At 38.4% G+C, this 15,182-nt stretch overlaps 2 protein-coding genes across 2 annotated transcripts; both read left to right on the forward strand.

Annotated features, from left to right (window-relative positions):
- The first annotated feature begins 600 nt into the window (after positions 1 to 600).
- LOC146622772 (CTP synthase 1-like) lies at positions 601 to 10,599 on the forward strand. The gene is made up of 18 exons (XM_085365391.1): positions 601 to 709; positions 2,438 to 2,617; positions 3,678 to 3,848; positions 3,999 to 4,099; positions 5,042 to 5,158; positions 5,401 to 5,484; positions 5,992 to 6,072; positions 6,759 to 6,910; positions 7,204 to 7,336; positions 7,506 to 7,594; positions 8,175 to 8,269; positions 8,756 to 8,818; positions 8,945 to 8,988; positions 9,074 to 9,170; positions 9,251 to 9,306; positions 9,542 to 9,638; positions 9,833 to 9,977; positions 10,427 to 10,599. Exons 2-18 carry the CDS (start codon positions 2,452 to 2,454, stop codon positions 10,500 to 10,502), a joined length of 1,767 nt encoding a protein of 588 aa, XP_085221517.1. The 5' UTR covers positions 601 to 709; positions 2,438 to 2,451; the 3' UTR covers positions 10,503 to 10,599.
- Positions 10,600 to 12,701: 2,102 nt separating this feature from the next.
- rab42b (RAB42, member RAS oncogene family) lies at positions 12,702 to 14,117 on the forward strand. Its single transcript, XM_085365392.1, has 2 exons — positions 12,702 to 12,919; positions 13,667 to 14,117. Exons 1-2 carry the CDS (start codon positions 12,702 to 12,704, stop codon positions 14,115 to 14,117), a joined length of 669 nt encoding a protein of 222 aa, XP_085221518.1.
- Positions 14,118 to 15,182: the final 1,065 nt, after the last annotated feature.

Raw genomic sequence — 15,182 nt, forward strand, 5'->3', positions numbered from 1 at the left:
CAGATCATTATTTATTAATAGTATTATTATACTTGTGAAAGGTCAAGCTTTAGCCTGCTTAGGGGATGAATAATGCAACATAGAAAACTGAGGACATCTAGTGGTGAGTCGGACAAATATGATAATTAGAATAAAGTTCTTCTCCACATATTTTGACTTTCAAATTAGAATAATAGCTATATATATATATTTTGCTTTATTTTAATTAGTAATCACTACTAAGCATGATAATATCTCATCACAGTAGTGGAGAAAATCTGTCAATTTATACAAAGAAAAAAAAGATTAAGAAGGCTTTAATAATCCAAAATCATTTTCCTGATGATTTTTAATTTCTAGTTTCAAAAAAGCTGCACTGACCTTGAAATGCTTTACATTCGCCCCAGTGTGTAGACTCGGGCATAAAAATTCGACCGTAGTTTAATCTGTAAGGCAGAGTTTCTCCGCAGTTCAGCTCTCCCATTGGTTAATCCTGTGTGAGCGGCGCCCAAGGTTTGCCTGAGCAAACAAAAGAAAGGAAAATTTACTTACATTACGAAACGGAAGGACGCAAACTGTCTGTTGGAGAAGTGGCTCAACCAGTCAGCGCAGCCTGTCGTACACGTGTTTGCTGTACTGCAACAACGTGGGCTTTCTTTACGAACAGAAAGAAATTCGTTAGATAAACACTACATCAAGGTATTTCTGGACACTTTGCTATAGCCGTTTGGTGAGTTTGTATGGATTTTTTTTATTGACGCTGTATCTCGGAAAGTCGTTTAATAGGTGAAGAAAATGCCGCTAACTTGGTTATTGATGTCCCAAAATTGGTTATAACCAGTTAACTGATATAATAACACGATAAATATGACATTTTTCTTGTTGGATGCTAATGAATGAATCATTTTTTTTGTCTCTGTAAGTAAAATCCGTAAGCCAGGACTTCACACAAGACAGTATGGATAATGTTAGCTGGGTTACGACAGGTGAAAACTAATCAACCGACCAGTTTTCCTCTGTGAAATATGTATGTAGCAATCCTTTAACGACAAATTACCTGCGGCTAAACTCAGTAACCCGTGAAAGCTCTCAGGAGCCCCTCTGGAGAAGTTACTCTTGCGCTCTTTTTTCCCGCCAATTTAACTTCATACATTGTCAATAAAAACAATAACAAAAGTTAATGATTCACTGCGTGTTTCACACCGGTGTAATTCGATCACATGTTAACACATTCTTAGGTTTTACAATTTGGATTTACCCACTTGTGTTCGTACAGTCTCACTGTAATGCATAGGTCCGAACAATGTAAACAAATGGATGTAAACAAAGGGTTAGCCACACCTCTATAAGGAAAAACACCATCATGCTGTCAGTTTAATCAAACCATGAAACAGACAGGCTGTGCTGTTAAGTGTTATAGCTATAAATTTACTGAGCACATAGTGAAATTCTCCATTTAAATGTTGGTGCAGGGCAAGTACCTTGTTAAAATAGACAGTTTAGGAGTCATTCTGTGCAGGGTTTTCCTTGAATCTGACCCCGCCCCCAACGAACACACACACATACGCACAAACAAAATGATCTTTCTCTTGTCCTAACTTCTAGATAACTAAATTAATAAATATAACATATTATTTAACAAATATAACAATTAAAATAAGTTGTTGTTTTTTGTTGCTACAGAAATGTCTTTTAACTGTTAAACCCATTTACTTAACGTCAATATATTTAAAGGACAGTAAGGGTGGTAAGTCCCACAACTTATGTGCAGCCCTTGAAACCTGTTTGAGATGTTTTGTTTTCTTCCGATCTTGTTTGACTTGACTGGGTGATCAAGTCGGTCATTCTGACAGATGGAAGCCTGTTACATATTACCAAGAAAGAAATTCCTTTCAATTCTGTTTACTTCCTTTATTTTTATAACTACATTTTCGACTTTTATAGTCCAATACATTCCACAGCTTGGGTCTTTTTCTGAGGAAACACAAATACTAGCACTGGTTTGATACCCTGTTATGTTTATGTCGTCATCTACAAATAAAAATAATGTATTGATTCAGCCATGTAAATTAAGTCTTATCTGAAATTAAATGCTCAGTATGAGTTTGATTATCCTTACCTTAAAAGAAGGCCAAAAATGTATTAAACAACATTATTCAATTCTACTTATTTAAGTTCTGGAGTATTGGTGACAGGGTCGTGTCAAGCATAGCATACAGCAACTAAAATATCTCGCTGGATAGCGGGACATGTGTTTATTTATTTTCCCCAAAAACACTAGAAAATTATAAAATAAAATGTCTTTTTTTCCACTTGCAGAAGGACCCTTGGGACTTTTAATACTATTTGTCTACTTGAGTAAATAAAGCTTGTAAATGCCAGTATTGCTAAGAACTTGTCCTAGAAATGTAAAGTACATTTGTAAGTCATTTACTGGATTCCTGTTTTCTGTGTTTAGTCTTAGATGCCACTATGAAGTACATCCTGGTTACTGGTGGCGTTATATCTGGTATTGGTAAGGGCATCATTGCCAGCAGTGTGGGAACAATCCTTAAGTCCTGCGGTCTTCATGTCACAGCCATCAAAATCGACCCATATATCAATATTGATGCTGGAACCTTTTCACCCTATGAGCACGGTAAGTAATTTATAATTTACTGCTTCTAACAATGTCCTTGTCCTCAGTCAATTGCCATCAGCAGTTTGATTCAATTGTTTGATGGAGTTCTGTGGTTAACATTTGACAAGAAGCGCTGTGGGAGTGTTAGAGCCTTTAAGGTAGAGTGGTGTGGGCACAGGTTGTTTCCATGCAGTGTACAGTCCCTGACCATTTTTTGAGGTGCACCTGTTTAACTGATTGCCAATGGAAGTGTAAAATCAACCAATCACATGGCAGCAACTGAGTGCATTTAGGCATTTAGATAGGGTCAAGATGAGCTGAAGAAGTTCAAACTAAGCAGCTGAATGTGAAGGAAAGGTAGATTAAGTGACTTTGTACATGACATGGTTGTTTTTGCCATCTGGGTTGGGATTTCAAAAACTGTTGATCTCTTGAGATTTTTTTATACAGTGGTCCCAAAAAAGAGAAGATATCCTGCATATTCGTGTGTTTGTAACCACAAACACCTCATATACAGACCACCGACAGTTGTGAATGTCTTGCAGCAGCATTTTTAAGCAAAAGCAAGCATTGGGTTGTACTGCTAGTGATGCATTAATGGCATTGCTTGCTTTTCCAAGTTTTTGTTGAACAAACTAAATTTAGGAATGGCATCATTCATAGCTCTGACTTTGGAGGCAAATGGAACACAACATTAGTTCACTGTGCCAAAATCACAGATCTCATTCCAATAGAGAACCTTTGGGATTTGGTGGAATAGGGAAGTTGCATCTTGGACGTGCAGTCAACAAATCTGCACCAAAGTAAGTCATACTTTTATGTCAGCATGGACCAAAACCTCTGGACTGTTTCCAACACATTGATGAATCTGTGCCACTAAGAATTACGGCAGTCCTGAAGGCAAAGGGGGTTCCGACACAGTATGAGCAAGGTGTACGTAATAAAGTGTCAAGTATATATTTATTTGTTATGTTAGTAAGCGGGGCTCAAGTGGGGCTCAGGAAGGATTTTTACCAGGTGAAAAGCTACTATGAAACAAACTGTGTGAAAACACTGATGTACTGTTTGTCTTTTCCAGGTGAAGTGTTTGTTCTCGATGATGGTGGGGAAGTGGATCTAGATTTGGGTAACTATGAGCGTTTCCTGGACATCCGCCTTATCAGAGATAACAACATCACAACTGGAAAGATCTATCAATCAGTAATCAACAAGGAGAGAAAAGGAGACTACCTGGGCAAGACTGTACAAGGTTGGATATTACTGTTTACATAACTGCTTTTATTGCCAAAACGGGCCTTAGGAAAGCGGATTTGACATGTGTGCATGCATTTCTCAGGGTTGAGTTATACAATGCAAATGCACAGATAACTATAGCTAAAATGTTTCTTTTCTTTGTCAGTGGTGCCACACATCACAGATGCTATTCAGGAATGGGTAATGAAGCAGGCAACCATTTCAGTGGATGAGGACGGTGTGGAGCCTCAAGTTTGTGTCATAGAGGTAAGCTGGGATTTATGTTGTTGGCCAAGGTGACCTGTAGTGTAAATAAATATGCTGCAGTGGGAAGTATCTTATTTACATTACCATGGGTCATTCTTTAGTCTAGTAGTTCTCAGACTTTTAAAAAAATAATGCTCCACTTCAGAAGTGGAATACTTGTTGAATTTTTCTGAAATAAAGTAATTATAATATCTACAACAAATGTATTTTTCACATAAAAATGGATAATTTTCATTCAACTTAGTTTCATTTAACATTTTTCAACTGGTCGTCCATGCCCCACTTGCGGTAGCTCCACACCTCACAGTCTGAGTACCACCGCTTTAATCATTTGTGCAATTCTGTTTTTCTAGTGATTTTGAGAAGTAGATGACATTTTCCAAAAGGATTGAAAAAAAAAAAAAAAAAAAAAAGCTTGTTGCCTGAAGCGATAGCAAATATTGGCACCATTCAGCAGCAGGTCTGAGAAATAGCTGAACCCGAACAAATGAGTGTCACTGTGATGCACCAAAAAAAAAAAAAAAAACAGTAAAAACTGGTAAATAGAGGGATTTAAAAAATGATTTGCTGTTGAAAGGTTGTAAAAACACTGGCGCTGTTTCTAGCCTTGGGAAATAAATGTTTTATGTATTTTTAAAAAACAGTGTTAAATCATTGTGTTATAAATCAAGTGTTTATTTTACAGTATGTGCTGCAGAATTATTTCGTCTTTAATATATTTGCAGCTTAAAAGAGTCAAGTTCTCATAAACCAAGTTAAATTATTATCCTGCCTCTAGCAGTTCTTTCTATACAGCATACTTCAAACCAGCGCTGACAGTATTATGGGCTTGGTACTGCTGACAGTGTGCTGTATTTCCCAAGTCTTTCCAAAGTGCTGAGGCTCAGCCTGTGTATTCTTGCATGTAATTCTGTGCTTTAAGTTGGTGTTTTGTGTCCACAGCTAGGAGGCACAGTGGGGGACATCGAGAGCATGCCTTTTATTGAAGCTTTCAGACAGTTCCAGTTTAAGGTGAAAAGGGAGAACTTCTGCAACATCCATGTCAGCTTGATACCACAGGTATGGTTTGCTAGTGACCATGCACAACCAAGTAGTGTTAGCAGATATTGTAGAAAAATTGATTACCTGTAAGATCACCAGATCTAATGAGTAATTTGAAATATTTTTGTTTCATTAGTCTTAAATTCATTCTTTTGGTAATTGAAGGAACGTGGTATTGAACAGGGGGGGATAATCACTTTGGACTTATATTGCACGGCCATTTATGCTTTGTTTTGTGTGGCTGTATCTTTTCTCTAAAGCCCAATACCACAGGGGAGCAGAAAACCAAACCAACCCAGAACAGCGTCCGAGAACTCAGAGGGCTGGGATTGTCTGCAGATTTGGTGGGTAGTCAGATTAAACTGATTCTTATATCTGCAAGTCAAATGGATATCAAATGCACTAAGCATTAAAATGGCTAACTTGAATTAATTTTACAACTGCGTGCTAAATCAATAGATGAACTGTTTTCTGTAGGATTGATTTGGCAGATTTTTTTTTTACCACTATTATATCAGTATCATCTAATAATGTCTGTCACTGGATTGGGGGGAACTCACAGGGATCATTTTGTGAGGACGAAGAGTCATATGAGATGTGAAATGCCCGGTTTTAGGTTTTCTCAAGTCAGTTAGCACAAAGAAGCTGGTTTAAACTCGCTTAAGAGTGTACCTCTCAGATCTTGTCCTCATTCTTCTGATAAAGCCATCCTTTTGAATCACATGTTAATTTCATTATGTACACAATCAAATAAAATTTGGAGTGTATTAAATCGTAAACACTCAAGTGTGCGCTCTGGCATTATTTTGTTTGTATACATTATCCTGATATATATGTCCTTCTTTTGGCAGATTGTTTGTCGCTGCACAACTCCTCTAGAAACATCTGTCAAGGAAAAGATCTCCATGTTTTGTCATGTGGAGCCCACACAGGTGATTTCCTGTAAAACTGTAGGTAGGGTAGGCTACTTATGTTAGTTATGAGCTAGTGCAGTTCTCATCACTACTCACATCTACTCTTTCAGATAATGTTGTCATATTTTATAAATAGATATAACATTATATAATAATTTATTATTATTAAGTAATTACTTTTTGTTGCTATGATATCATTAGATTTAGATAGATGCTGACCTCAGATGTGGAAAGCATATCCTCTCATCAGCCACTTTGTTAGGTACACCTGCTCAGGTGCTTGTTTGAGCCAAGCATCAGAATGGGAAAGAAAGTTGATGTGACTTTGAAAGCTGATCTACTGGGATTTTTCATCTCCAGGTTAATTCCAGAGTTCGGAGAAGAATAGACAGACTGCTTTGAGCTGATAGGAAGGCAGCTGTACCTCAAATAACCACTCGTTACAACCAGGGTATTCAGAAGGGGTCAGAATGTGGTGTAGAGAAATTGAAAGCGTGGATCCATCCTACTTTGTATCAACAATTCAGACCAGCGGTGATGTTGCAAAGATGTGGGGGATTTGTAACATTTTATACCAAGAGACACTGTGGTCCTTTTGATAGCTAAGGCATACCTAATAAAGTGACAGGTCAGTGTATTAAAATGGTTTTTAAAAAAAAAGGTAGCAGATGACAACAAATAACACGTCTTCTAATTCCTTTCAGGTGATCTGTGTCCACGATGTCTCCTCAATTTATAGAGTTCCTCTGCTGCTGGAGGATCAGGGTGTTGTGAGGTACTTGTGCGAGCGGTTGAACTTGCCCATTGAGATGAGACCCAGAAAGATGTTAACAAAGTGGAAGGAGATGGCTGACCGGTAGGAAAGAGTATCTCAGCCTTTAACTATTTTGAATTTTGTCTTGAACAGAGAAAACTAGATACATTCATTTAAGGTACAAAAAGGTGGACTTGGCTGCTATGTGTTTTGGACTGTGTATTTCGAAGCCTTGAATATCCACGATTTATTATTTTATTTATTTATTTATTCTTTCCCTAGTGAGTACAACATACTGAGCGTTGAGGGGATCGGGTAAAACGGGTAGCTGAGGAAGTAATCATTCAAAGAATGCACCAGATTCTGTACTATAAATCATCTCCCTCTCTTTTCAGATCCGACCGTCTCTTGGAGCATGTTTCCATAGCCCTGGTGGGAAAATATACAAAGTTAGCTGACTCCTACACATCTGTTATTAAGGCCCTAGAGCACTCAGCCCTTGCCATTAATCACAAACTAGAGGTCAAGGTAAGGAGACAACTCTCTTCTAATTTCTGAATTTTGCATCGCTGTTTTCAGTTTGGACTGTTTTTAGATAAACTTGCTATACTTAAATAAAACCTCACATATTCCTGTATTTGTACAGCCTGTTGTTGACTGATCTCTATCCAGATTACACTGTTTGTTGTTATTGCAGTACATAGACTCTGCAGATTTGGAGACTACAACCCTGCAAGATGATCCAGTGAAATATCACGAGGCCTGGCAGAAACTCTGCAGTGCTCAGTGAGTAGACAAAACAAGGCGAAAACACGCTAATAAGTGTGGATAATCTTGGATAATCAGCAGCTGTTGATATTAAAATGTACACTCTATTATATATATATAGAGTATTATAGTTCGTGCAGCTATGGTAGTAGCAATATTGCAAATGGGTTAAAAGAAAAGTCCTGCTTGTCTGTGGCTGTTTCAAAAGAAGCAGTAACAGGTTATGCTACAAGTTGGGGACAGCGAAAAAGATTATTGTATTACCGCAGGGGGTTGTTTTGATAAAGGAAACACAATTTAGGATAGTGTTGTTGTTGTTTTTCTTCTTTCTTCTTCATCTTTTTGAAGAAAAATGTCACTAGTGTGTCTTAATCAGATACTATCACAAACGAAAGCTTTTCTAATTATGTTACTTAGTTCACTAACCATACGATACTGAATTATCTTACATTGGCTGTACAATACCAGCCTGGCATTTTGCTTTTTTAAGTTTTCCAGAGAGAGTGACACAAGGTTTAAATAGATTTAAGTGGTTCTACATGTGTCTGTGAAATCTCAGTGAATTGAGCATTGATGGTCTTTTCTTTCTTTTCCACAGTGGTGTCTTGGTGCCAGGAGGTTTTGGTGCAAGAGGGACAGAAGGCAAGATGGAGGCTATTTCTTGGGCACGGAAACAGAATAAGCCATTCCTGGGTAAGGGAGATGTCAGGCTATGCTGTATGTTGTGTATCATATTATATTGCAGTTGGACGTAGTTTGAGCAGTTATTGAAAGACAAATAGGGGGAAACACATTGAGTTGATTATAGATATAGACTCAGTCTAAGCAGAGACTCTGTCCTACACACCTTAGTGCTGGGTGGTGTAGAGGATGTGCTGGGATGCTGTTCATATATTTTATGTATGATATGAATTTTTCAAATACCGCTTACACCAATGAAAAGACAAACCCCCTACTGGGGTTTTGTTTCAAGGTCTTGTATTTGTTTTGGCTGCTGAAATTCTCTCTGGTGCATATTGAAAGGGTAATCTGTATTTACTGCACACCTTTCTTTACTGACAATTAATCATATGAGGTAGCATTTAATATCCAAATTCATTACATGTAGTCAGTGATTTATATATTATGTAAAAAGATGTTGTTTAATATTTAGAATTCCACTGGCCTTGTTCTTTGCAGGCGTTTGTTTGGGCATGCAGCTGGCAGTGTGTGAATTTGCCCGCAGTGTTCTTGGATGGGAAGGTATGTGATTGTTTAGTTCTGCTAAGAAACATTTGCTTCCAGTGGTTTCTAATTTAATGATGATTAAGGCTTCCACCTATTGGAAAGCTGATTTGTGCTCAGATCAGTTCATCTTGTGTTTTTCAGATGCCAACTCCACAGAATTTAATCCAGAATCCAAACACCCTGTGGTATGTTATCTTCTTTGTTTTGTTTTTTTACCATGCATGTTTACCATCCATTATTAGTTATATAATCTTGATTTGATCCCTACAGGTAATTGACATGCCAGAACACAACCCAGGCCAGATGGGTGGGACTATGAGGTTGGGAAAGAGGCGGACCATTTTCTCATCCAGCACCAGTGTGCTGAGTATGTATCTCCCTGGATCAAATGATACCTGGACTTCTTCTACCTAATTACTGTTGATAAAATATTTTTTATTCTTCCAGGAAAGCTATATGGAGATGTGGAATATGTTGACGAACGGCACAGACACAGATTTGAGGTAGTGATCCAAACAAGGGTTAAATTTTTTTTTATTATACAGCGAAAAGTGTGGAAATTATTTTGTAATTACAAAATTTATTAAGCAAAAGTATTGTGTGCAGTATCTTATCTAACTTTGAGATTTGATTTGAACATTATTTTGTTTTGTTGGGCCCATGGCTTTTCTTCTAGAAGTACTGCAAGAACAAAACAAAAAATAAAACCTTGGATCACAGAATCTTATCTTATTTCAGGTGAATCCAGAGCTGAAGCATCACTTTGAACAAAAAGGACTTCAGTTTGTTGGTCAGGATGTGGAAGGAGAGCGGATGGAAGTCATTGAATTAGAGGGTATGGGGAAAGTGTGTTTGAAATCCAGCACCCACCGGCTTCTTCTAATACATACAATTCTTGAACACGATGTAGAGAAATCATGTTTAACCCCAAACTGTCCTTCGTTATGATATCAAACATTTAATCTTTGTTGTTTAAATGAAGCCTGAGGGAGCAGAAACGTGCAGTAATATGCAATTTTTTGGTTTCAGACCACTGTTACTTTGTTGGAGTGCAGTATCATCCAGAGTTCACCTCCAGACCTATCAAACCTTCTCCTCCATACTTTGGTCTCCTGCTGGCCTCTGCAGGAAAACTCCAGAGCTACCTGGCCAAGGGCTGTCGCCTTTCTCCACGGTAAACACCAGCACATCAATCACTTGCCAATCCAAAAGTTATTTAAAGGAAATGAAACTGCAATGGTGACAGTCCAACAGTTTTGAAGTTTAGCTGTAACTGCAGCTATAACTTCCCAGTTCGCTTATTCCATCACGGTGTTTCTCCAACCTCCAAACAGTTGAATGTTATTTCACCTTTCTCTCATTTTTTATCATATTTAGCTGACATTTATGCTTTGATGACACTTTTAATAAGTAATCTGAGTGGTAAACATGTGAAAAAACCTCTTACAAAGAACCTACAACTTGATCAATATTTAACATCAGTCATTAAGCATTTTGCCCACACATATTATATCTGCATTTAAAACTGATGCTATGTCACAACAATTCCCGCAGTTACAGAAAAAATTGCCCCTATAATGTCTTGCTGATGTAATAATCTTATGAATTTACCTTTCATTTCAGGGACACCTACAGTGATCACAGTGGTAGCAGCTCTCCCGACATGGACATGCGTGAGCTGAAGTTTCTGCCTTTGTAGAAGTAATTTTTGTGTATGTGCCGCTCATGGAGATCACCCAGGAAATACCCTGACTGACTCTGCACAAACAATCTTTGTATTACTCTGTATTTTTGAATTGTTAATACTTTATTGTCATAACAATTTATAATTTATGTTCTTCAAATATTTTGCCTACAGCAAAATATTAAAGGTAGTGAATTCTGTTTATTTTAGTGTTTTAAAGTTGCTGCAAAAATCAAGTATTAATAAAGGTTTTATGAGGGAACTTAAAAAATTGTTGCTGTAATGGAACTTGTTAAAAAAGAATACACTAAGGTACATGATTAAAGGGAAGACATCAGCCCATCGGTATAAAGTGTACTGCCGTTATCATAATGATGTTCTGGTAAAATAATGAGAAGATGTGTATTTTGGAGTTTTTCAGAGAAATATTTTTCAGAGACTTTCTCTGTTTTTGGAATTGAGAAAGGGTTAGGTGGGATTATATATATATTGGGAATTACTGATATATTTACCTTTTTAAATTGTTGTAATTGTCAGTTTTTTCATCTGTATTTCCCCCATAGTTTAATACTGGTTTGGTTTTAAGCAATCTTTCTCTGTATTACATCCAGATCTGTTTGGACATGAAGCTGTGACTCTTGGGTGAAAATGTGAAATATTCTGCTCTGATAATGTTAAAGATTTAGGCATGAATCAATCACATGGATGCAGGCTTTTAATTTCTGCACGTAAGCTGTCATTTGAAGACTCGCTCACTTTGGAACGCCATTAGTTTGTGAAGCCCTAAAACTGAACTGACCAGTTCATGTTGCACAACTTTTGCCTATGACCAGGAAACATGATTGCCCTTTACTGCTATTTCTGACTAAGAACTGTTTAAATTGAAATATGCTGATGCACAATCATCTGACAGCTGGGGAAATTTAAGCAACCTTTGCGACAACAACAGAATAAAACTAAAACTACGATCTCAAATGGATCTTGAAGCATCAGTAAAAGCATCTAGTAGGTTATAACTATCAAATGTCCCTCTTGCACTTTCAGTCTACTAAGTAACATGAGATCCCATTTTGTTACCATTGTGTGACCCAAATGTACTGAAATGCCTTTTATTTATTAAATTTAGATGCATGTGTTATGCAGCACATCTGTTTATTTGTATTTTTTTTGGGGGGGGGGGGGAGGTCCTGGAGAATACTACACCTACAAGCTGTAAGTATCTGTGAATGACTTTTCATAAATATGCTGGTGTCACAACTGCCTAAGGATGGACTTTTTATCCTACTAACCAGGACAGTGGAGAGGAAGCTTGTTGCTCTCCATGGTCCCTTCATGTAACTTGAACCCGTTCCATCACTGCATAATGTTAAGAGGTCACAGTCACTTTACATATAGCTGTGAGACCAGTTTGGCTTTCCCAGAGGATAAAAACCGACATGGTTATCAACTTCCCTTTTCAGATCTTCGCTGCACATATGAGATCATAAAGTGATAAAAACTGTTGCAAATAGTGTGGCAACTGTTAGAGTTGCCAACAGTCACCCTCATTTTGTATGTTTGGTGATGATGACGTCCCTACTGGCTCTCAACTACAGGAAACTGCACAGTTTCCCCTGATAAGTTTTTTTTATGCAGCCACTACTTCCTTAAACTTCCCCCTTTCCCACATCTGGCCCTCCCTTTGTCCTTGTGCCCCTCCTTTAGTCAAGTATCAACAAGCAACCTTTAGAAGTACACGCCCCTGCAAAGCCACACTTGTGTACAAGCTTACTGTACTAGTTAAGATCAGCAGCTCAAATGGATCCACTTTGTGGGGAAGATTTTTCTACATACCTGCCCTCGTAGAGGATTTGAAGAGCCACCATGAGAATGAGAGCTGTACTGCAGTCACAAAAGGAAAGAAGCTTGGGATGGCTGTGAACACTGCTGCTGCATTGGTAGTGAGATTAATAAGGAGTGGCTTAATGCCTGTTTCTCAACATTTGGATTGTCAGAGGTAAGAAAGCAACTGGTGTTGAGTTTGTGTGGTAGATAGTCTCCATGAAGTTATGTCTCTTTCTTTCTCTTCAGTCTCAGTAATCTCTCACTATATTTGCTTTTAACCTTTTCTAATCTTTATGACAATCTGTTTTTCTCTTTCCCAGCGCTTGTGCACACCTTCATATCTCCAAAAGCTGTCATTCCTGTCTTAATCTCTTGTAACTGCCAGCAACAATGGACCTGACTTTGTGGCAGTACCAGTTCAGGATCATCATGCTGGGCGATTCAGCTGTGGGAAAGTCCTCCCTACTGAAACGCTACACAGAGGACTTGTTTATGGAGTCCATCAACGAGACAGTAGGTGTTGACTTCTACGTTCACTTCCTGGAGGTGGAACCGGGGATCCGTGTAAAGCTGCAGTTCTGGGACACAGCAGGACAGGAAAGGTTCAGGTATGGATGATCTTTGAATAAGATATATGCAGTCTACAATGATATGAGCTTTATGTTGGAATCCAGGTAACATTTATGTCGTTTTTAATGCATTAGGCCACATTACAAGGACCCTGTTCAAAAAATGAAAATTAGAGACACTTTAGTTGTGTGCGACAACTGAACTAGGGCCTATTCCGTTCACAATGAAGTTGTTTTGCTTTGTTTACTTTCAGCTATGATTGTGTATCCACCCTGTCAGTGCCACAAGATAGGTGTGTACTGTGTACAGAAGTGCAGTTTGTGCAATACTTCTAAATGGAAGATTGAGCTCTTTTAAATGTAATATTTTCCAGGCTCAGCGTATTTAATGAAAGAACTAGGAGAAGCATGCTTCATTCTGTCTCCAAATCCTTTATTTTCCAGTTCTCCAGCTGAATGAACTGAAACAAATTGCAAACTACGCCTGTTTGCATTTAACTTCACTCTGGATGGGATCTATAATCCCATTAAGTGAACCAAAGGCTTGTCCTGTTTTCAGAAATACCTGTTTAGATGAAGTTTTCACCACCTGACAGTTTAGATGACCTTTGGTTCAATAAATCAGGGGGAACTGTTTGTATGAATGCTTGTCCAAAAGAGCTGAAGTTATACACAGCAGCTGTTAACTGCTCATTAGAACAGGACATAAATGTTGATTCTGTTTGCCAGTGTGGGTTTTTCTATCTCTCAAGATTTTTTACCCCTTTGTCTCACTTCTTTCCTCAGATCAGTGACCCGCTCCTATTACCGCAACTCAGTTGGAGGCATGCTAGTGTTTGACATCACCCATCGAGCCTCCTTTGACCATATTAAAGACTGGCATGCTGAGGTGTGCGAGCGAGTACAGCCACATAAGGTTCTGTTCGTCCTGGTGGGTCAAAAGAATGATCGAGATGCTCACAGGGAAAGGGCGGTGAGCCGAGAAGAGGCAGAGAAGCTGGCCCAGCAGCTAGGAACGCCCTACGTGGAGGCATCTGCAAAGTCTGGGCAACATGTAAAGGAGTGCTTCGAGCTCCTCACTCGACGAATCTACCAGGGACTATTGAGTGGAGAGATAGAGCTGCAAGAGGGCTGGGATGGAGTCAAGTGCACTGTCCCACAGGCGCTACAGTTACAGCGAGCCAACATGCCTCAGCCAAGAACAGCAACTAAGGACAAGAAAAAGTGTTGCGGTTAAACTGTGGACATGTGGTGCCTATCTATGTGAACTCACGTGACTGTAAAAGCAATAAATAACTGTGAGCAGGTTGGATCGGTGGTGGCATTACTGTAAGGCACAAAAATCATAAAACACGCTGGTATGAAAAGTATTTTTGCACATTTTTTGTGAAGATGAATCTTTTAGAACTATAAGATGCTAGTATTTTATTTTGTGTTGGCTCTGTGAAATAAAATGGGGAAATAGGTCAGTTTAGTGTTTCATTTTTTTCTGTAACAGATATTTTTACACTTTTTGCTTTTTTGCCATCAGCAGGTCATGCGCTCGACTCCTGTTGTATTGATTATCATTTAATGAGACCGAACTTTTCACTGTAAAGCCCAATAACCTTTCCGATCTTGATATAGCTTCACCATTAGGTTAAAATTTAAGTTTGCTCAATGTCACTTGTAACACTGAGCTCAAAATATGCCTTACAAAGTACTCAAAGCTGCTAGTGAAGCTGTGGACTTTTAATAGAAAAATCTATATTCTGTATTTATAAGAGAAATATGGTAATTCTCTCTTTAGTGAGATGCCAGCTCCACAGCATATTACGCTAATGGACTTATGAGGTCATGGCTAACCTCAGTTCAGCTGGGGCAGAGGCTGTAATATGACAAGTTGTTTGTTCTTTTCTCTAATTTGTCTAATGGGTGCTAAAGATGTAATTGTGTCACAGTCACAATTATTCAAAAGTGAGAGAAGAAATGAACAAATCTAAATTATTGATTTCTCTACCTCGAAACCCGTACACTGGTAAAGTGGTTCCACCGGCTTGAAGGTTGAGGAGGCGAGGTAGTCTGCACAGCTCATGCCCACACAAAGACATTACAAATAGCGGTTTGCAAGCAGGTTTATGACTTTGAGGGGTCAAAAGTGATAGGATTGGAGCCACTGCTCCACAAAGGTATTCTGTATTTTCTTTTCAATTTCTATATTCCTATATTGTTTGTTCTGCCAGTAACTGGCAGCTATTAAGGTACTTGGTCCCTTGGTTCAGATTACAAATATTGTCTTGAGCCTTCATTTGTCTCTTCAGTT

Source organism: Diplotaxodon limnothrissa, linkage group LG11 (genome assembly GCF_057381915.1).
Source record: "Diplotaxodon limnothrissa isolate DT_005_m linkage group LG11, D_limnothrissa_male_GT1.1, whole genome shotgun sequence".
Classification (NCBI taxonomy): domain Eukaryota; kingdom Metazoa; phylum Chordata; class Actinopteri; order Cichliformes; family Cichlidae; genus Diplotaxodon; species Diplotaxodon limnothrissa.